This window comes from Taurulus bubalis (genome assembly GCF_910589615.1).
Source record: "Taurulus bubalis genome assembly, chromosome: 3".
In the NCBI taxonomy this organism is placed as follows: domain Eukaryota; kingdom Metazoa; phylum Chordata; class Actinopteri; order Perciformes; family Cottidae; genus Taurulus; species Taurulus bubalis.
Window position 1 is genome coordinate 11,617,666 of NC_136591.1, and position 21,537 is coordinate 11,639,202.

Sequence of the window (21,537 nt, forward strand, 5' to 3'; positions counted from 1 at the left end):
TCTCTTCTCTGTGTTTGAGGGCGTCAGAAGCAGTGGAGTCAACATTAGTGCAGTCACTGGTAAGATTTAGGTTTTCAAAAAGATGCACTGTATTAGCTCAGTTAGCCATCATGCTATTTTCAGTGTAACAATGTGAAGCTAACATCTATTTGCTATGTGTGCCATTGTGTCGCTAAGTTTCCTGCTTATCTACTTAAAAATAGTATGAATTTCAAATCAAAGACTGTTGCACTTTTCCTTCTCTCTTTGTGTGCATTCAATTTCATGTGATGCAAAATGAATTATTTGAACACACAAAGGGTGTGAATTCCTCAAATCCTTCACTTTTCTTTTTCCACTTTAGCTCCTCCAAAAACAGAAAGCTTCAGGTCAACAGGACAAGATGAGACCAGTATCACTCTGCAGTGGATTCAAGTGAACCCCAATGTCAGCTTCATTCTCCAGTTTAATGGCACAGAGATAAATATCAGTGCACCAGATGGAGACGGACCAGTGACTCACACAGTCTCATCTCTCACTGCTGGAACTAAATACATATTCACTCTCTTCTCTGTGTTTGAGGGCGTCAGAAGCAGTGGAGTCAACATTAGTGCAGTCACTGGTAAGATTAAGGGTTTCAAAAAGATGCACTGTATTAGCTCAGTTAGCCATCATGCTATTTTCAGTGTAACAATGTGAAGCTAACATCTATTTGCTATGTGTGCCATTGTGTCGCTAAGTTTCCTGCTTATCTACTTAAAAATAGTATGAATTTCAAATCAAGGACTGTTGCACTTTTCCTTCTCTCTTTGTGCACATTCAATTTCAAGTGATGCAAAATGAATTATTTGAACACGCAGAGGGTGTGAATTCCTCAAATCCTTCACTTTTCTTTTTCCACTTTAGCTCCTCCAAAAACAGAAAGCTTCAGGTCAAAAGGACAAGATGAGACCAATATCACTCTGCAGTGGATTCAAGTGAACCCCAATGTCAGCTTCATTCTCCAGTTTAATGGCACAGAGATAAATATCAGTGCACCAGATGGAGACGGACCAGTGACTCACACAGTCTCATCTCTCACTGCTGGAACTAAATACACATTCACTCTCTTCTCTGTGTTTGAGGGCGTCAGAAGCAGTGGAGTCAACATTAGTGCAGTCACTGGTAAGATTTCGGATTTCAAAAAGATGCACTGTATTAGCTCATTTAGCCATCATGCTATTTTCAGTGTAACAGTGTGAAGCTAACATCTATTTGCGATGTGTGCCATTGTGTCACTAAGTTTCCTGCTTCTCTACTTACAAATAGTATGAATTTCAAATCAAGGACTGTTGCACTTTTCCATCTCTCTTTGTGCACATTCAGTTTCATGTGATGCAAAATAATTATTTGAACACCCAGAGGGTGTGAATTCCTCAAATCCTTCACTTTTCTTTTTCCACTTTAGCTCCTCCAAAAACAGAAAGCTTCAGGTCAACAGGACAAGATGAGACCAGTATCACTCTGCAGTGGATTCAAGTGAACCCCAATGTCAGCTTTATTCTCCAGTTTAATGGCACAGAGATAAACATCAGTGCACCAGATGGAGACGGACCAGTGACTCACACAGTCTCATCTCTCACTGCTGGAACTAAATACACATTCACTCTCTTCTCTGTGTTTGAGGGCGTCAGAAGCAGTGGAGTCAACATTAGTGCAGTCACTGGTAAGATTTAGGTTTTCAAAAAGATGCACTGTATTAGCTCAGTTAGCCATCATGCTATTTTCAGTGTAACAATGTGAAGCTAACATCTATTTGCTATGTGTGCCATTGTGTCGCTAAGTTTCCTGCTTATCTACTTAAAAATAGTATGAATTTCAAATCAAAGACTGTTGCACTTTTCCTTCTCTCTTTGTGTGCATTCAATTTCATGTGATGCAAAATGAATTATTTGAACACACAAAGGGTGTGAATTCCTCAAATCCTTCACTTTTCTTTTTCCACTTTAGCTCCTCCAAAAACAGAAAGCTTCAGGTCAACAGGACAAGATGAGACCAGTATCACTCTGCAGTGGATTCAAGTGAACCCCAATGTCAGCTTCATTCTCCAGTTTAATGGCACAGAGATAAATATCAGTGCACCAGATGGAGACGGACCAGTGACTCACACAGTCTCATCTCTCACTGCTGGAACTAAATACACATTCACTCTCTTCTCTGTGTTTGAGGGCGTCAGAAGCAGTGGAGTCAACATTAGTGCAGTCACTGGTAAGATTAAGGGTTTCAAAAAGATGCACTGTATTAGCTCAGTTAGCCATCATGCTATTTTCAGTGTAACAATGTGAAGCTAACATCTATTTGCTATGTGTGCCATTGTGTCGCTAAGTTTCCTGCTTATCTACTTAAAAATAGTATGAATTTCAAATCAAGGACTGTTGCACTTTTCCTTCTCTCTTTGTGCACATTCAATTTCAAGTGATGCAAAATGAATTATTTGAACACGCAGAGGGTGTGAATTCCTCAAATCCTTCACTTTTCTTTTTCCACTTTAGCTCCTCCAAAAACAGAAAGCTTCAGGTCAACAGGACAAGATGAGACCAATATCACTCTGCAGTGGATTCAAGTGAACCCCAATGTCAGCTTCATTCTCCAGTTTAATGGCACAGAGATAAATGTCAGTGCACCAGATGGAGACGGACCAGTGACTCACACAGTCTCATCTCTCACTGCTGGAACTAAATACACATTCACTCTCTTCTCTGTGTTTGAGGGCGTCAGAAGCAGTGGAGTCAACATCAGTGCAGTCACAGGTAAGATTTAGGATTTCAAAAAGATGCACTGTATTAGCTCAGTTAGCCATCACACTATTTTCAGTGTAACAATGTGAAGCTAACATCTATTTGCTATGTGTGCCATTGTGTCACTAAGTTTCCTGCTTATCTACTTAAAAATAGTATGAATTTCAAATCAAAGACTGTTGCACTTTTCCTTCTCTCTTTGTGTGCATTCAATTTCATGTGATGCAAAATTATTTATTTGAACACCCAGAGGGTGTGAATTCCTCAAATCCTTCACTGTTCTTTTTCCATCTCAGCTCCTCCAAACACAGAAAGTGTCAGATCAACAGGACAAGATGAGACCAGTATCACTCTGCAGTGGATTCAAGTGAACCCCAATGTCAGCTTCATTCTCCAGTTTAATGGCACAGAGATAAACATCAGTGCACCAGATGGAGACGGACCAGTGACTCACACAGTCTCATCTCTCACTGCTGGAACTAAATACACATTCACTCTCTTCTCTGTGTTTGAGAGCGTCAGAAGCAGTGGAGTCAACATCAGTGCAGTCACTGGTAAGATTTAGGATTTCAAAAAGATGCACTGTATTAGCTCAGTTAGCCATCACACTATTTTCAGTGTAACAATGTGAAGCTAACATCTATTTGCTATGTGTGCCATTGTGTCACTAAGTTTCCTGCTTATCTACTTAAAAATAGTATGAATTTCAAATCAAAGACTGTTGCACTTTTCCTTCTCTCTTTGTGTGCATTCAATTTCATGTGATGCAAAATGAATTATTTGAACACCCAGAGGGTGTGAATTCCTCAAATCCTTCACTTTTCTTTTTCCATCTCAGCTCCTCCAAACACAGAAAGTCTCAGATCAACAGGACAAGATGAGACCAGTATCACTCTGCAGTGGATTCAAGTGAACCCCAATGTCAGCTTCATTCTCCAGTTTAATGGCACAGAGATAAACATCAGTGCACCAGATGGAGACGGACCAGTGACTCACACAGTCTCATCTCTCACTGCTGGAACTAAATACACATTCACTCTCTTCTCTGTGTTTGAGAGCGTCAGAAGCAGTGGAGTCAACATCAGTGCAGTCACTGGTAAGATTTAGGATTTCAAAAAGATGCACTGTATTAGCTCAGTTAGCCATCACACTATTTTCAGTGTAACAATGTGAAGCTAACATCTATTTGCTATGTGTGCCATTGTGTCACTAAGTTTCCTGCTTATCTACTTAAAAATAGTATGAATTTCAAATCAAAGACTGTTGCACTTTTCCTTCTCTCTTTGTGTGCATTCAATTTCATGTGATGCAAAATGAATTATTTGAACACCCAGAGGGTGTGAATTCCTCAAATCCTTCACTTTTCTTTTTCCACTTTAGCTCCTCCAAAAACAGAAAGCTTCAGGTCAACAGGACAAGATGAGACCAGTATCACTCTGCAGTGGATTCAAGTGAACCCCAATGTCAGCTTCATTCTCCAGTTTAATGGCACAGAGATAAACATCAGTGCACCAGATGGAGACGGACCAGTGACTCACACAGTCTCATCTCTCACTGCTGGAACTAAATACACATTCACTCTCTTCTCTGTGTTTGAGAGCGTCAGAAGCAGTGGAGTCAACATTAGTGCAGTCACTGGTAAGATTTAGGATTTCAAAAAGATGCACTGTATTAGCTCAGTTAGCCATCACGCTATTTTCAGTGTAACAGTGTGAAGCTAACATCCATTTGCTATGTGTGCCATTGTGTCACTAAGTTTCCTGCTTATCTACTTAAAAATAGTATGAATTTCAAATCAAGGACTGTTGCACTTTTCCATCTCTCTTTGTGCACATTCAATTTCATGTGATGCAAAATAATTATTTGAACACCCAGAGGGTGTGAATTCATCAAATCCTTCACTGTTCTTTTTCCATCTCAGCTCCTCCAAACACAGAAAGTCTCAGATCAACAGGACAAGATGAGACCAGTATCACTCTGCAGTGGATTCAAGTGAACCCCAATGCCAGCTTTATTCTCCAGTTTAATGGCACAGAGATAAACATCAGTGCACCAGATGGAGACGGACCAGTGACTCACACAGTCTCATCTCTCACTGCTGGAACTAAATACACATTCACTCTCTTCTCTGTGTTTGAGAGCATCAGAAGCAGTGGAGTCAACATTAGTGCAGTCACTGGTAAGATTTCGGATTTCAAAAAGATGCACTGTATTAGCTCAGTTAGCCATCATGGTATTTTCCATGTAACAGTTTGAAGCTAACATCTATTTGCTATGTGTGCCATTGTGTCACTAAGTTTCCTGCTTCTCTACTTACAAATAGTATGAATTTCAAATCAAGGACTGTTGCACTTTTCCTTCTCTCTTTGTGCACATTCAATTTCATGTGATGCAAAATAATTATTTGAACACCCAGAGGGTGTGAATTCATCAAATCCTTCACTGTTCTTTTTCCGTCTCAGCTCCTCCAAACACAGAAAGTGTCAGGTCAACAGGACAAGATGAGACCAGTATCACTCTGCAGTGGATTCAAGTGAACCCCAATGTCAGCTTCATTCTCCAGTTTAATGGCACAGAGATAAATATCAGTGCACCAGATGGAGACGGACCAGTGACTCACACAGTCTCATCTCTCACTGCTGGAACTAAATACACATTCACTCTCTTCTCTGTGTTTGAGAGCGTCAGAAGCAGTGGAGTCAACATTAGTGCAGTCACTGGTAAGATTTAGCATTTTAAAAAGATGCACTGTATTAGCTCAGTTAGCCATCACCCTATTTTCAGTGTAACAGAGTGAAGCTAACGTCTATTTGCTATGTGTGTCATTGTGTCACTAAGTTTCCTGCTTCTTTACTTAGAAATAGTATGAATTTCAAATCAAGGACTGTTGCACTTTTCCTTCTCTCTTTGTGCACATTCAATTTCATGTGATGCAAAATGAATTATTTGAACACCCAGAGGGTGTGAATTCCTCAAATCCTTCACTTTTCTTTTTCCACTTCAGCTCCTCCAAAAACAGAAAGCTTCAGGTCAACAGGACAAGATGAGACCAATATCACTCTGCAGTGGATTCAAGTGAACCCCAATGTCAGCTTCATTCTCCAGTTTAATGGCACAGAGATAAACATCAGTGCACCAGATGGAGACGGACCAGTGACTCACACAGTCTCATCTCTCACTGCTGGAACTAAATACACATTCACTCTCTTCTCTGTGTTTGAGGGCGTCAGAAGCAGTGGAGTCAACATTAGTGCAGTCACTGGTAAGATTTAGGATTTCAAAAAGATGCACTGTATTAGCTCAGTTAGCCATCATGCTATTTTCAGTGTAACAGTGTGAAGCTAACATCTATTTGCGATGTGTGCCATTGTGTCACTAAGTTTCCTGCTTCTCTACTTACAAATAGTATGAATTTCAAATCAAGGACTGTTGCACTTTTCCATCTCTCTTTGTGCACATTCAATTTCATGTGATGCAAAATAATTATTTGAACACCCAGAGGGTGTGAATTCATCAAATCCTTCACTGTTCTTTTTCCATCTCAGCTCCTCCAAACACAGAAAGTCTCAGATCAACAGGACAAGATGAGACCAGTATCACTCTGCAGTGGATTCAAGTGAACCCCAATGCCAGCTTTATTCTCCAGTTTAATGGCACAGAGATAAACATCAGTGCACCAGATGGAGACGGACCAGTGACTCATACAGTCTCATCTCTCACTGCTGGAACTAAATACACATTCACTCTCTTCTCTGTGTTTGAGAGCGTCAGAAGCAGTGGAGTCAACATTAGTGCAGTCACTGGTAAGATTTAGGATTTCAAAAAGATGCACTGTATTAGCTCAGTTAGCCATCACGCTATTTTCAGTGTAACAGTGTGAAGCTAACGTCTATTTGCTATGTGTGTCATTGTGTCACTAATTTTCCTGCTTCTCTACTTACAAATAGTATGAATTTCAAATCAAGGACTGTTGCACTTTTCCTTCTCTCTTTGTGCACATTCAATTTCATGTGATGCAAAATCATTATTTGAACACCCAGAGGGTGTGAATTCATTAAATCCTTCACTGTTTTTTTTCCATTTTAGCTCCTCCAAACACAGAAAGTGTCAGGTCAACAGGACAAGATGAGACCAGTATCACTCTGCAGTGGATTCAAGTGAACCCCAATGCCAGCTTTATTCTCCAGTTTAATGGCACAGAGATAAACATCAGTGCACCAGATGGAGACGGACCAGTGACTCACACAGTCTCATCTCTCACTGCTGGAACTAAATACACATTCACTCTCTTCTCTGTGTTTGAGAGCGTCAGAAGCAGTGGAGTCAACATTAGTGCAGTCACTGGTAAGATTTCGGATTTCAAAAAGATGCACTGTATTAGCTCAGTTAGCCATCACGCTATTTTCAGTATAACAGTGTGAAGCTAACATCTATTTGCTCTGTGTGCCATTGTGTCACTCAGTTTCCTGCTTCTCTACTTACAAATAGTATGAATTTCAAATCAAGGACTGTTGCACTTTTCCTTCTCTCTTTGTGCACATTCAATTGCATGTGATGCAAAATAATTAATTGAACACCCAGAGGGTGTGAATTCATCAAATCCTTCACTGTTCTTTTTCCGTCTCAGCTCCTCCAAACACAGAAAGTGTCAGGTCAACAGGACAAGATGAGACCAGTATCACTCTGCAGTGGATTCAAGTGAACCCCAATGTCAGCTTCATTCTCCAGTTTAATGGCACAGAGATAAATATCAGTGCACCAGATGGAGACGGACCAGTGACTCACACAGTCTCATCTCTCACTGCTGGAACTAAATACACATTCACTCTCTTCTCTGTGTTTGAGAGCGTCAGAAGCAGTGGAGTCAACATTAGTGCAGTCACTGGTAAGATTTAGCATTTTAAAAAGATGCACTGTATTAGCTCAGTTAGCCATCACCCTATTTTCAGTGTAACAGAGTGAAGCTAACGTCTATTTGCTATGTGTGTCATTGTGTCACTAAGTTTCCTGCTTCTTTACTTAGAAATAGTATGAATTTCAAATCAAGGACTGTTGCACTTTTCCTTCTCTCTTTGTGCACATTCAATTTCATGTGATGCAAAATGAATTATTTGAACACCCAGAGGGTGTGAATTCCTCAAATCCTTCACTTTTCTTTTTCCACTTCAGCTCCTCCAAAAACAGAAAGCTTCAGGTCAACAGGACAAGATGAGACCAATATCACTCTGCAGTGGATTCAAGTGAACCCCAATGTCAGCTTCATTCTCCAGTTTAATGGCACAGAGATAAATATCAGTGCACCAGATGGAGACGGACCAGTGACTCACACAGTCTCATCTCTCACTGCTGGAACTAAATACACATTCACTCTCTTCTCTGTGTTTGAGGGCGTCAGAAGCAGTGGAGTCAACATTAGTGCAGTCACTGGTAAGATTTCGGATTTCAAAAAGATGCACTGTATTAGCTCAGTTAGCCATCATGCTATTTTCAGTGTAACAGTGTGAAGCTAACATCTATTTGCGATGTGTGCCATTGTGTCACTAAGTTTCCTGCTTCTCTACTTACAAATAGTATGAATTTCAAATCAAGGACTGTTGCACTTTTCCATCTCTCTTTGTGCACATTCAATTTCATGTGATGCAAAATAATTATTTGAACACCCAGAGGGTGTGAATTCATCAAATCCTTCACTGTTCTTTTTCCATCTCAGCTCCTCCAAACACAGAAAGTCTCAGATCAACAGGACAAGATGAGACCAGTATCACTCTGCAGTGGATTCAAGTGAACCCCAATGCCAGCTTTATTCTCCAGTTTAATGGCACAGAGATAAACATCAGTGCACCAGATGGAGACGGACCAGTGACTCATACAGTCTCATCTCTCACTGCTGGAACTAAATACACATTCACTCTCTTCTCTGTGTTTGAGAGCGTCAGAAGCAGTGGAGTCAACATTAGTGCAGTCACTGGTAAGATTTAGGATTTCAAAAAGATGCACTGTATTAGCTCAGTTAGCCATCACGCTATTTTCAGTGTAACAGTGTGAAGCTAACGTCTATTTGCTATGTGTGTCATTGTGTCACTAATTTTCCTGCTTCTCTACTTACAAATAGTATGAATTTCAAATCAAGGACTGTTGCACTTTTCCTTCTCTCTTTGTGCACATTCAATTTCATGTGATGCAAAATCATTATTTGAACACCCAGAGGGTGTGAATTCCTCAAATCCTTCACTTTTCTTTTTCCACTTTAGCTCCTCCAAAAACAGAAAGCTTCAGGTCAACAGGACAAGATGAGACCAGTATCACTCTGCAGTGGATTCAAGTGAACCCCAATGCCAGCTTTATTCTCCAGTTTAATGGCACAGAGATAAACATCAGTGCACCAGATGGAGACGGACCAGTGACTCACACAGTCTCATCTCTCACTGCTGGAACTAAATACACATTCACTCTCTTCTCTGTGTTTGAGAGCGTCAGAAGCAGTGGAGTCAACATTAGTGCAGTCACTGGTAAGATTTAGGATTTCAAAAAGATGCACTGTATTAGCTCAGTTAGCCATCACGCTATTTTCAGTGTAACAGTGTGAAGCTAACATCCATTTGCTATGTGTGCCATTGTGTCACTAAGTTTCCTGCTTATCTACTTAAAAATAGTATGAATTTCAAATCAAGGACTGTTGCACTTTTCCTTCTCTCTTTGTGCACATTCAATTTCATGTGATGCAAAATCATTATTTGAACACCCAGAGGGTGTGAATTCATCAAATCCTTCACTGTTCTTTTTTCCATCTCAGCTCCTCCAAACACAGAAAGTGTCAGATCAACAGGACAAGATGAGACCAGTATCACTCTGCAGTGGATTCAAGTGAACCCCAATGCAAGCTTTATTCTCCAGTTTAATGGCACAGAGATAAACATCAGTGCACCAGATGGAGACGGACCAGTGACTCACACAGTCTCATCTCTCACTCCTGGAACTAAATACACATTCACTCTCTTCTCTGTGTTTGAGAGCGTCAGAAGCAGTGGAGTCAACATTAGTGCAGTCACTGGTAAGATTTAGGATTTCAAAAAGATGCACTGTATTAGCTCAGTTAGCCATCACGCTATTTTCAGTGTAACAGAGTGAAGCTAACGTCTATTTGCTATGTGTGTCATTGTGTCACTAAGTTTCCTGCTTCTCTACTTAGAAATAGTATGAATTTCAAATCAAGGACTGTTGCACTTTTCCTTCTCTCTTTGTGCACATTCAATTTCATGTGATGCAAAATGAATTATTTGAACACACAGAGGGTGTGAATTCCTCAAATCCTTCACTTTTCTTTTTCCACTTTAGCTCCTCCAAAAACAGAAAGCTTCAGGTCAATAGGACAAGATGAGACCAATATCACTCTGCAGTGGATTAAAGTGAACCCCAATGTCAGCTTCATTCTCCAGTTTAATGGCACAGAGATAAACATCAGTGCACCAGATGGAGACGGACCAGTGACTCACACAGTCTCATCTCTCACTGCTGGAGCTAAATACACATTCACTCTCTTCTCTGTGTTTGAGGGCGTCAGAAGCAGTGGAGTCAACATTAGTGCAGTCACTGGTAAGATTTAGGATTTCAAAAAGATGCACTGTATTAGCTCAGTTAGCCATCATGCTATTTTCAGTGTAACAGTGTGAAGCTAACATCTATTTGCGATGTGTGCCATTGTGTCACTAAGTTTCCTGCTTCTCTACTTACAAATAGTATGAATTTCAAATCAAGGACTGTTGCACTTTTCCTTCTCTCTTTGTGCACATTCAATTTCATGTGATGCAAAATAATTATTTGAACACCCAGAGGGTGTGAATTCATCAAATCCTTCACTGTTCTTTTTCCGTCTCAGCTCCTCCAAACACAGAAAGTGTCAGGTCAACAGGACAAGATGAGACCAGTATCACTCTGCAGTGGATTCAAGTGAACCCCAATGTCAGCTTCATTCTCCAGTTTAATGGCACAGAGATAAATATCAGTGCACCAGATGGAGACGGACCAGTGACTCACACAGTCTCATCTCTCACTGCTGGAACTAAATACACATTCACTCTCTTCTCTGTGTTTGAGAGCGTCAGAAGCAGTGGAGTCAACATTAGTGCAGTCACTGGTAAGATTTAGCATTTTAAAAAGATGCACTGTATTAGCTCAGTTAGCCATCACCCTATTTTCAGTGTAACAGAGTGAAGCTAACATCTATTTGCTATGTGTGCCATTGTGTCACTAAGTTTCCTGCTTCTCTACTTACAAATAGTATGAATTTCAAATCAAGGACTGTTGCACTTTTCCTTCTCTCTTTGTGCACATTCAATTTCATGTGATGCAAAATAATTATTTGAACACCCAGAGGGTGTGAATTCATCAAATCCTTCACTGTTCTTTTTCCGTCTCAGCTCCTCCAAACACAGAAAGTGTCAGGTCAACAGGACAAGATGAGACCAGTATCACTCTGCAGTGGATTCAAGTGAACCCCAATGTCAGCTTCATTCTCCAGTTTAATGGCACAGAGATAAATATCAGTGCACCAGATGGAGACGGACCAGTGACTCACACAGTCTCATCTCTCACTGCTGGAACTAAATACACATTCACTCTCTTCTCTGTGTTTGAGAGCGTCAGAAGCAGTGGAGTCAACATTAGTGCAGTCACTGGTAAGATTTAGCATTTTAAAAAGATGCACTGTATTAGCTCAGTTAGCCATCACCCTATTTTCAGTGTAACAGAGTGAAGCTAACGTCTATTTGCTATGTGTGTCATTGTGTCACTAAGTTTCCTGCTTCTTTACTTAGAAATAGTATGAATTTCAAATCAAGGACTGTTGCACTTTTCCTTCTCTCTTTGTGCACATTCAATTTCATGTGATGCAAAATGAATTATTTGAACACCCAGAGGGTGTGAATTCCTCAAATCCTTCACTTTTCTTTTTCCACTTCAGCTCCTCCAAAAACAGAAAGCTTCAGGTCAACAGGACAAGATGAGACCAATATCACTCTGCAGTGGATTCAAGTGAACCCCAATGTCAGCTTCATTCTCCAGTTTAATGGCACAGAGATAAATATCAGTGCACCAGATGGAGACGGACCAGTGACTCACACAGTCTCATCTCTCACTGCTGGAACTAAATACACATTCACTCTCTTCTCTGTGTTTGAGGGCGTCAGAAGCAGTGGAGTCAACATTAGTGCAGTCACTGGTAAGATTTAGGATTTCAAAAAGATGCACTGTATTAGCTCAGTTAGCCATCATGCTATTTTCAGTTTAACAGTGTGAAGCTAACATCTATTTGCGATGTGTGCCATTGTGTCACTAAGTTTCCTGCTTCTCTACTTACAAATAGTATGAATTTCAAATCAAGGACTGTTGCACTTTTCCATCTCTCTTTGTGCACATTCAATTTCATGTGATGCAAAATAATTATTTGAACACCCAGAGGGTGTGAATTCATCAAATCCTTCACTGTTCTTTTTCCATCTCAGCTCCTCCAAACACAGAAAGTCTCAGATCAACAGGACAAGATGAGACCAGTATCACTCTGCAGTGGATTCAAGTGAACCCCAATGCCAGCTTTATTCTCCAGTTTAATGGCACAGAGATAAACATCAGTGCACCAGATGGAGACGGACCAGTGACTCATACAGTCTCATCTCTCACTGCTGGAACTAAATACACATTCACTCTCTTCTCTGTGTTTGAGAGCGTCAGAAGCAGTGGAGTCAACATTAGTGCAGTCACTGGTAAGATTTAGGATTTCAAAAAGATGCACTGTATTAGCTCAGTTAGCCATCACGCTATTTTCAGTGTAACAGTGTGAAGCTAACGTCTATTTGCTATGTGTGTCATTGTGTCACTAATTTTCCTGCTTCTCTACTTACAAATAGTATGAATTTCAAATCAAGGACTGTTGCACTTTTCCTTCTCTCTTTGTGCACATTCAATTTCATGTGATGCAAAATCATTATTTGAACACCCAGAGGGTGTGAATTCATTAAATCCTTCACTGTTTTTTTTCCATTTTAGCTCCTCCAAACACAGAAAGTGTCAGGTCAACAGGACAAGATGAGACCAGTATCACTCTGCAGTGGATTCAAGTGAACCCCAATGCCAGCTTTATTCTCCAGTTTAATGGCACAGAGATAAACATCAGTGCACCAGATGGAGACGGACCAGTGACTCACACAGTCTCATCTCTCACTGCTGGAACTAAATACACATTCACTCTCTTCTCTGTGTTTGAGAGCGTCAGAAGCAGTGGAGTCAACATTAGTGCAGTCACTGGTAAGATTTAGGATTTCAAAAAGATGCACTGTATTAGCTCAGTTAGCCATCACGCTATTTTCAGTGCAACAATGTGAAGCTAACATCTATTTGCGATGTGTGCCATTGTGTCACTAAGTTTCCTGCTTCTCTACTTACAAATAGTATGAATTTCAAATCAAGGACTGTTGCACTTTTCCATCTCTCTTTGTGCACATTCAATTTCATGTGATGCAAAATAATTATTTGAACACCCAGAGGGTGTGAATTCCTCAAATCCTTCACTTTTCTTTTTCCACTTTAGCTCCTCCAAAAACAGAAAGCTTCAGGTCAACAGGACAAGATGAGACCAGTATCACTCTGCAGTGGATTCAAGTGAACCCCAATGCCAGCTTTATTCTCCAGTTTAATGGCACAGAGATAAACATCAGTGCACCAGATGGAGACGGACCAGTGACTCACACAGTCTCATCTCTCACTGCTGGAACTAAATACACATTCACTCTCTTCTCTGTGTTTGAGAGCGTCAGAAGCAGTGGAGTCAACATTAGTGCAGTCACTGGTAAGATTTAGGATTTCAAAAAGATGCACTGTATTAGCTCAGTTAGCCATCACGCTATTTTCAGTGCAACAATGTGAAGCTAACATCTATTTGCGATGTGTGCCATTGTGTCACTAAGTTTCCTGCTTCTCTACTTACAAATAGTATGAATTTCAAATCAAGGACTGTTGCACTTTTCCATCTCTCTTTGTGCACATTCAATTTCATGTGATGCAAAATAATTATTTGAACACCCAGAGGGTGTGAATTCATCAAATCCTTCACTGTTCTTTTTCCATCTCAGCTCCTCCAAACACAGAAAGTTTCAGATCAACAGGACAAGATGAGACCAGTATCACTCTGCAGTGGATTCAAGTGAACCCCAATGCCAGCTTTATTCTCCAGTTTAATGGCACAGAGATAAACATCAGTGCACCAGATGGAGACGGACCAGTGACTCACACAGTCTCATCTCTCACTGCTGGAACTAAATACACATTCACTCTCTTCTCTGTGTTTGAGAGCGTCAGAAGCAGTGGAGTCAACATTAGTGCAGTCACTGGTAAGATTTAGGATTTCAAAAAGATGCACTGTATTAGCTCAGTTAGCCATCACGCTATTTTCAGTGCAACAATGTGAAGCTAACATCTATTTGCGATGTGTGCCATTGTGTCACTAAGTTTCCTGCTTCTCTACTTACAAATAGTATGAATTTCAAATCAAGGACTGTTGCACTTTTCCATCTCTCTTTGTGCACATTCAATTTCATGTGATGCAAAATAATTATTTGAACACCCAGAGGGTGTGAATTCATCAAATCCTTCACTGTTCTTTTTCCATCTCAGCTCCTCCAAACACAGAAAGTGTCAGATCAACAGGACAAGATGAGACCAGTATCACTCTGCAGTGGATTCAAGTGAACCCCAATGCCAGCTTTATTCTCCAGTTTAATGGCACAGAGATAAACATCAGTGCACCAGATGGAGACGGACCAGTGACTCACGCAGTCTCATCTCTCACTGCTGGAACTAAATACACATTCACTCTCTTCTCTGTGTTTGAGAGCGTCAGAAGCAGTGGAGTCAACATTAGTGCAGTCACTGGTAAGATTTAGGATTTCAAAAAGATGCACTGTATTAGCTCAGTTAGCCATCGCGCTATTTTCAGTGTAACAATGTGAAGCTAACATCTATTTGCTATGTGTGCCATTGTGTCACTCAGTTTCCTGCTTCTCTACTTACAAATAGTGTGAATTTCAAATCAAGGACTGTTGCACTTTTCCTTCTCTCTTTGTGCACATTCAATTTCATGTGATGCAAAATGAATTATTTGAACACCCAGAGGGTGTGAATTCATCAAATCCTTCACTGTTCTTTTTCCACTTTAGCTCCTCCAAAAACAGAAAGCTTCAGGTCAACAGGACAAGATGAGACCAATATCACTCTGCAGTGGATTCAAGTGAACCCCAATGTCAGCTTCATTCTCCAGTTTAATGGCACAGAGATAAATATCAGTGCACCAGATTGAGACGGACCAGTGACTCACACAGTCTCATCTCTCACTGCTGGAACTAAATACACATTCACTCTCTTCTCTGTGTTTGAGGGCGTCAGAAGCAGTGGAGTCAACATTAGTGCAGTCACTGGTAAGATTTAGGATTTCAAAAAGATGCACTGTATTAGCTCAGTTAGCCATCATGCTATTTTCAGTGTAACAGTGTGAAGCTAACATCTATTTGCGGTGTGTGCCATTGTGTCACTAAGTTTCCTGCTTCTCTACTTACAAATAGTATGAATTTCAAATCAAGGACTGTTGCACTTTTCCATCTCTCTTTGTGCACATTCAATTTCATGTGATGCAAAATAATTATTTGAACACCCAGAGGGTGTGAATTCATCAAATCCTTCACTGTTCTTTTTCCATCTCAGCTCCTCCAAACACAGAAAGTCTCAGATCAACAGGACAAGATGAGACCAGTATCACTCTGCAGTGGATTCAAGTGAACCCCAATGCCAGCTTTATTCTCCAGTTTAATGGCACAGAGATAAACATCAGTGCACCAGATGGAGACGGACCAGTGACTCACACAGTCTCATCTCTCACTGCTGGAACTAAATACACATTCACTCTCTTCTCTGTGTTTGAGAGCGTCAGAAGCAGTGGAGTCAACATTAGTGCAGTCACTGGTAAGATTTCGGATTTCAAAAAGATGCACTGTATTAGCTCAGTTAGCCATCATGCTATTTTCAGTGTAACAGTTTGAAGCTAACATCTATTTGCTATGTGTGCCATTGTGTCACTAAGTTTCCTGCTTCTCTACTTACAAATAGTATGAATTTCAAATCAAGGACTGTTGCACTTTTCCTTCTCTCTTTGTGCACATTCAATTTCATGTGATGCAAAATCATTATTTGAACACCCAGAGGGTGTGAATTCATAAAATCCTTCACTGTTTTTTTTTTCCATTTTAGCTCCTCCAAAAACAGAAAGCTTCAGATCAACAGGACAAGATGAGACTAGTATCACTCTGCAGTGGATTCAAGTGAACCCCAATGCCAGCTTTATTCTCCAGTTTAATGGCACAGAGATAAACATCAGTGCACCAGATGGAGACGGACCAGTGACTCATACAGTCTCATCTCTCACTGCTGGAACTAAATACACATTCACTCTCTTCTCTGTGTTTGAGAGCGTCAGAAGCAGTGGAGTCAACATTAGTGCAGTCACTGGTAAGATTTAGGATTTCAAAAAGATGCACTGTATTAGCTCAGTTAGCCATCACGCTATTTTCAGTGTAACAGAGTGAAGCTAACGTCTATTTGCTATGTGTGTCATTGTGTCACTAAGTTTCCTGCTTCTTTACTTAGAAATAGTATGAATTTCAAATCAAGGACTGTTGCACTTTTCCTTCTCTCTTTGTGCACATTCAATTTCATGTGATGCAAAATGAATTATTTGAACACCCAGAGGGTGTGAATTCCTCAAATCCTTCACTTTTCTTTTTCCACTTTAGCTCCTCCAAAAACAGAAAGCTTCAGGTCAACAGGACAAGATGAGACCAGTATCACTCTGCAGTGGATTCAAGTGAACCCCAATGTCAGCTTCATTCTCCAGTTTAATGGCACAGAGATAAACATCAGTGCACCAGATGGAGACGGACCAGTGACTCACACAGTCTCATCTCTCACTGCTGGAACTAAATACACATTCACTCTCTTCTCTGTGTTTGAGAGCGTCAGAAGCAGTGGAGTCAACATTAGTGCAGTCACTGGTAAGATTTAGGATTTCAAAAAGATGCACTGTATTAGCTCAGTTAGCCATCACGCTATTTTCAGTGTAACAGTGTGAAGCTAACATCCATTTGCTATGTGTGCCATTGTGTCACTAAGTTTCCTGCTTATCTACTTAAAAATAGTATGAATTTCAAATCAAGGACTGTTGCACTTTTCCATCTCTCTTTGTGCACATTCAATTTCATGTGATGCAAAATAATTATTTGAACACCCAGAGGGTGTGAATTCATCAAATCCTTCACTGTTCTTTTTCCATCTCAGCTCCTCCAAACACAGAAAGTCTCAGATCAACAGGACAAGATGAGACCAGTATCACTCTGCAGTGGATTCAAGTGAACCCCAATGCCAGCTTTATTCTCCAGTTTAATGGCACAGAGATAAACATCAGTGCACCAGATGGAGACGGACCAGTGACTCACACAGTCTCATCTCTCACTGCTGGAACTAAATACACATTCACTCTCTTCTCTGTGTTTGAGAGCATCAGAAGCAGTGGAGTCAACATTAGTGCAGTCACTGGTAAGATTTCGGATTTCAAAAAGATGCACTGTATTAGCTCAGTTAGCCATCATGGTATTTTCCATGTAACAGTTTGAAGCTAACATCTATTTGCTATGTGTGCCATTGTGTCACTAAGTTTCCTGCTTCTCTACTTACAAATAGTATGAATTTCAAATCAAGGACTGTTGCACTTTTCCTTCTCTCTTTGTGCACATTCAATTTCATGTGATGCAAAATAATTATTTGAACACCCAGAGGGTGTGAATTCATCAAATCCTTCACTGTTCTTTTTCCGTCTCAGCTCCTCCAAACACAGAAAGTGTCAGGTCAACAGGACAAGATGAGACCAGTATCACTCTGCAGTGGATTCAAGTGAACCCCAATGTCAGCTTCATTCTCCAGTTTAATGGCACAGAGATAAATATCAGTGCACCAGATGGAGACGGACCAGTGACTCACACAGTCTCATCTCTCACTGCTGGAACTAAATACACATTCACTCTCTTCTCTGTGTTTGAGAGCGTCAGAAGCAGTGGAGTCAACATTAGTGCAGTCACTGGTAAGATTTAGCATTTTAAAAAGATGCACTGTATTAGCTCAGTTAGCCATCACCCTATTTTCAGTGTAACAGAGTGAAGCTAACATCTATTTGCTATGTGTGCCATTGTGTCACTAAGTTTCCTGCTTCTCTACTTACAAATAGTATGTATTTTAAATCAAGGACTGTTGCACTTTTCCTTCTCTCTTTGTGCACATTCAATTTCATGTGATGCAAAATAATTATTTGAACACCCAGAGGGTGTGAATTCATCAAATCCTTCACTGTTCTTTTTCCGTCTCAGCTCCTCCAAACACAGAAAGTGTCAGGTCAACAGGACAAGATGAGACCAGTATCACTCTGCAGTGGATTCAAGTGAACCCCAATGTCAGCTTCATTCTCCAGTTTAATGGCACAGAGATAAATATCAGTGCACCAGATGGAGACGGACCAGTGACTCACACAGTCTCATCTCTCACTGCTGGAACTAAATACACATTCACTCTCTTCTCTGTGTTTGAGAGCGTCAGAAGCAGTGGAGTCAACATTAGTGCAGTCACTGGTAAGATTTAGCATTTTAAAAAGATGCACTGTATTAGCTCAGTTAGCCATCACCCTATTTTCAGTGTAACAGAGTGAAGCTAACGTCTATTTGCTATGTGTGTCATTGTGTCACTAAGTTTCCTGCTTCTTTACTTAGAAATAGTATGAATTTCAAATCAAGGACTGTTGCACTTTTCCTTCTCTCTTTGTGCACATTCAATTTCATGTGATGCAAAATGAATTATTTGAACACCCAGAGGGTGTGAATTCCTCAAATCCTTCACTTTTCTTTTTCCACTTCAGCTCCTCCAAAAACAGAAAGCTTCAGGTCAACAGGACAAGATGAGACCAATATCACTCTGCAGTGGATTCAAGTGAACCCCAATGTCAGCTTCATTCTCCAGTTTAATGGCACAGAGATAAATATCAGTGCACCAGATGGAGACGGACCAGTGACTCACACAGTCTCATCTCTCACTGCTGGAACTAAATACACATTCACTCTCTTCTCTGTGTTTGAGGGCGTCAGAAGCAGTGGAGTCAACATTAGTGCAGTCACTGGTAAGATTTAGGATTTCAAAAAGATGCACTGTATTAGCTCAGTTAGCCATCATGCTATTTTCAGTGTAACAGTGTGAAGCTAACATCTATTTGCGATGTGTGCCATTGTGTCACTAAGTTTCCTGCTTCTCTACTTACAAATAGTATGAATTTCAAATCAAGGACTGTTGCACTTTTCCATCTCTCTTTGTGCACATTCAATTTCATGTGATGCAAAATAATTATTTGAACACCCAGAGGGTGTGAATTCATCAAATCCTTCACTGTTCTTTTTCCATCTCAGCTCCTCCAAACACAGAAAGTCTCAGATCAACAGGACAAGATGAGACCAGTATCACTCTGCAGTGGATTCAAGTGAACCCCAATGCCAGCTTTATTCTCCAGTTTAATGGCACAGAGATAAACATCAGTGCACCAGATGGAGACGGACCAGTGACTCATACAGTCTCATCTCTCACTGCTGGAACTAAATACACATTCACTCTCTTCTCTGTGTTTGAGAGCGTCAGAAGCAGTGGAGTCAACATTAGTGCAGTCACTGGTAAGATTTAGGATTTCAAAAAGATGCACTGTATTAGCTCAGTTAGCCATCACGCTATTTTCAGTGTAACAGTGTGAAGCTAACGTCTATTTGCTATGTGTGTCATTGTGTCACTAATTTTCCTGCTTCTCTACTTACAAATAGTATGAATTTCAAATCAAGGACTGTTGCACTTTTCCTTCTCTCTTTGTGCACATTCAATTTCATGTGATGCAAAATCATTATTTGAACACCCAGAGGGTGTGAATTCATTAAATCCTTCACTGTTTTTTTTCCATTTTAGCTCCTCCAAACACAGAAAGTGTCAGGTCAACAGGACAAGATGAGACCAGTATCACTCTGCAGTGGATTCAAGTGAACCCCAATGCCAGCTTTATTCTCCAGTTTAATGGCACAGAGATAAACATCAGTGCACCAGATGGAGACGGACCAGTGACTCACACAGTCTCATCTCTCACTGCTGGAACTAAATACACATTCACTCTCTTCTCTGTGTTTGAGAGCGTCAGAAGCAGTGGAGTCAACATTAGTGCAGTCACTGGTAAGATTTCGGATTTCAAAAAGATGCACTGTATTAGCTCAGTTAGCCATCACGCTATTTTCAGTATAACAGTGTGAAGCTAACATCTATTTGCTCTGTGTGCCATTGTGTCACTCAGTTTCCTGCTTCTCTACTTACAAATAGTATGAATTTCAAATCAAGGACTGTTGCACTTTTCCTTCTCTCTTTGTGCACATTCAATTGCATGTGATGCAAAATAATTAATTGAACACCCAGAGGGTGTGAATTCATCAAATCCTTCACTGTTCTTTTTCCGTCTCAGCTCCTCCAAACACAGAAAGTGTCAGGTCAACAGGACAAGATGAGACCAGTATCACTCTGCAGTGGATTCAAGTGAACCCCAATGTCAGCTTCATTCTCCAGTTTAATGGCACAGAGATAAATATCAGTGCACCAGATGGAGACGGACCAGTGACTCACACAGTCTCATCTCTCACTGCTGGAACTAAATACACATTCACTCTCTTCTCTGTGTTTGAGAGCGTCAGAAGCAGTGGAGTCAACATTAGTGCAGTCACTGGTAAGATTTAGCATTTTAAAAAGATGCACTGTATTAGCTCAGTTAGCCATCACCCTATTTTCAGTGTAACAGAGTGAAGCTAACGTCTATTTGCTATGTGTGTCATTGTGTCACTAAGTTTCCTGCTTCTTTACTTAGAAATAGTATGAATTTCAAATCAAGGACTGTTGCACTTTTCCTTCTCTCTTTGTGCACATTCAATTTCATGTGATGCAAAATGAATTATTTGAACACCCAGAGGGTGTGAATTCCTCAAATCCTTCACTTTTCTTTTTCCACTTCAGCTCCTCCAAAAACAGAAAGCTTCAGGTCAACAGGACAAGATGAGACCAATATCACTCTGCAGTGGATTCAAGTGAACCCCAATGTCAGCTTCATTCTCCAGTTTAATGGCACAGAGATAAATATCAGTGCACCAGATGGAGACGGACCAGTGACTCACACAGTCTCATCTCTCACTGCTGGAACTAAATACACATTCACTCTCTTCTCTGTGTTTGAGGGCGTCAGAAGCAGTGGAGTCAACATTAGTGCAGTCACTGGTAAGATTTAGGATTTCAAAAAGATGCACTGTATTAGCTCAGTTAGCCATCATGCTATTTTCAGTGTAACAGTGTGAAGCTAACATCTATTTGCGATGTGTGCCATTGTGTCACTAAGTTTCCTGCTTCTCTACTTACAAATAGTATGAATTTCAAATCAAGGACTGTTGCACTTTTCCATCTCTCTTTGTGCACATTCAATTTCATGTGATGCAAAATAATTATTTGAACACCCAGAGGGTGTGAATTCATCAAATCCTTCACTGTTCTTTTTCCATCTCAGCTCCTCCAAACACAGAAAGTCTCAGATCAACAGGACAAGATGAGACCAGTATCACTCTGCAGTGGATTCAAGTGAACC

The 21,537-nt window shown here is 40.5% G+C and overlaps 1 protein-coding gene across 1 annotated transcript in view; it reads left to right on the plus strand.

Moving 5' to 3' along the window:
* Positions 1–21,537, plus strand: part of LOC306733961 (uncharacterized protein) — a gene marked incomplete at both ends in the record, with an annotated part of 70,662 nt that overhangs the window by 21,869 nt on the left and 27,256 nt on the right. The window contains 6 exons of the mRNA XM_079215279.1: positions 1,528–1,656; positions 2,133–2,198; positions 2,675–2,761; positions 3,217–3,282; positions 3,759–3,852; positions 9,664–9,761. Of these exons, the coding sequence (XP_079071405.1) occupies positions 1,528–1,656; positions 2,133–2,198; positions 2,675–2,761; positions 3,217–3,282; positions 3,759–3,852; positions 9,664–9,761 (540 nt within the window). The remainder of the gene's footprint in view (positions 1–1,527; positions 1,657–2,132; positions 2,199–2,674; positions 2,762–3,216; positions 3,283–3,758; positions 3,853–9,663; positions 9,762–21,537) is intronic.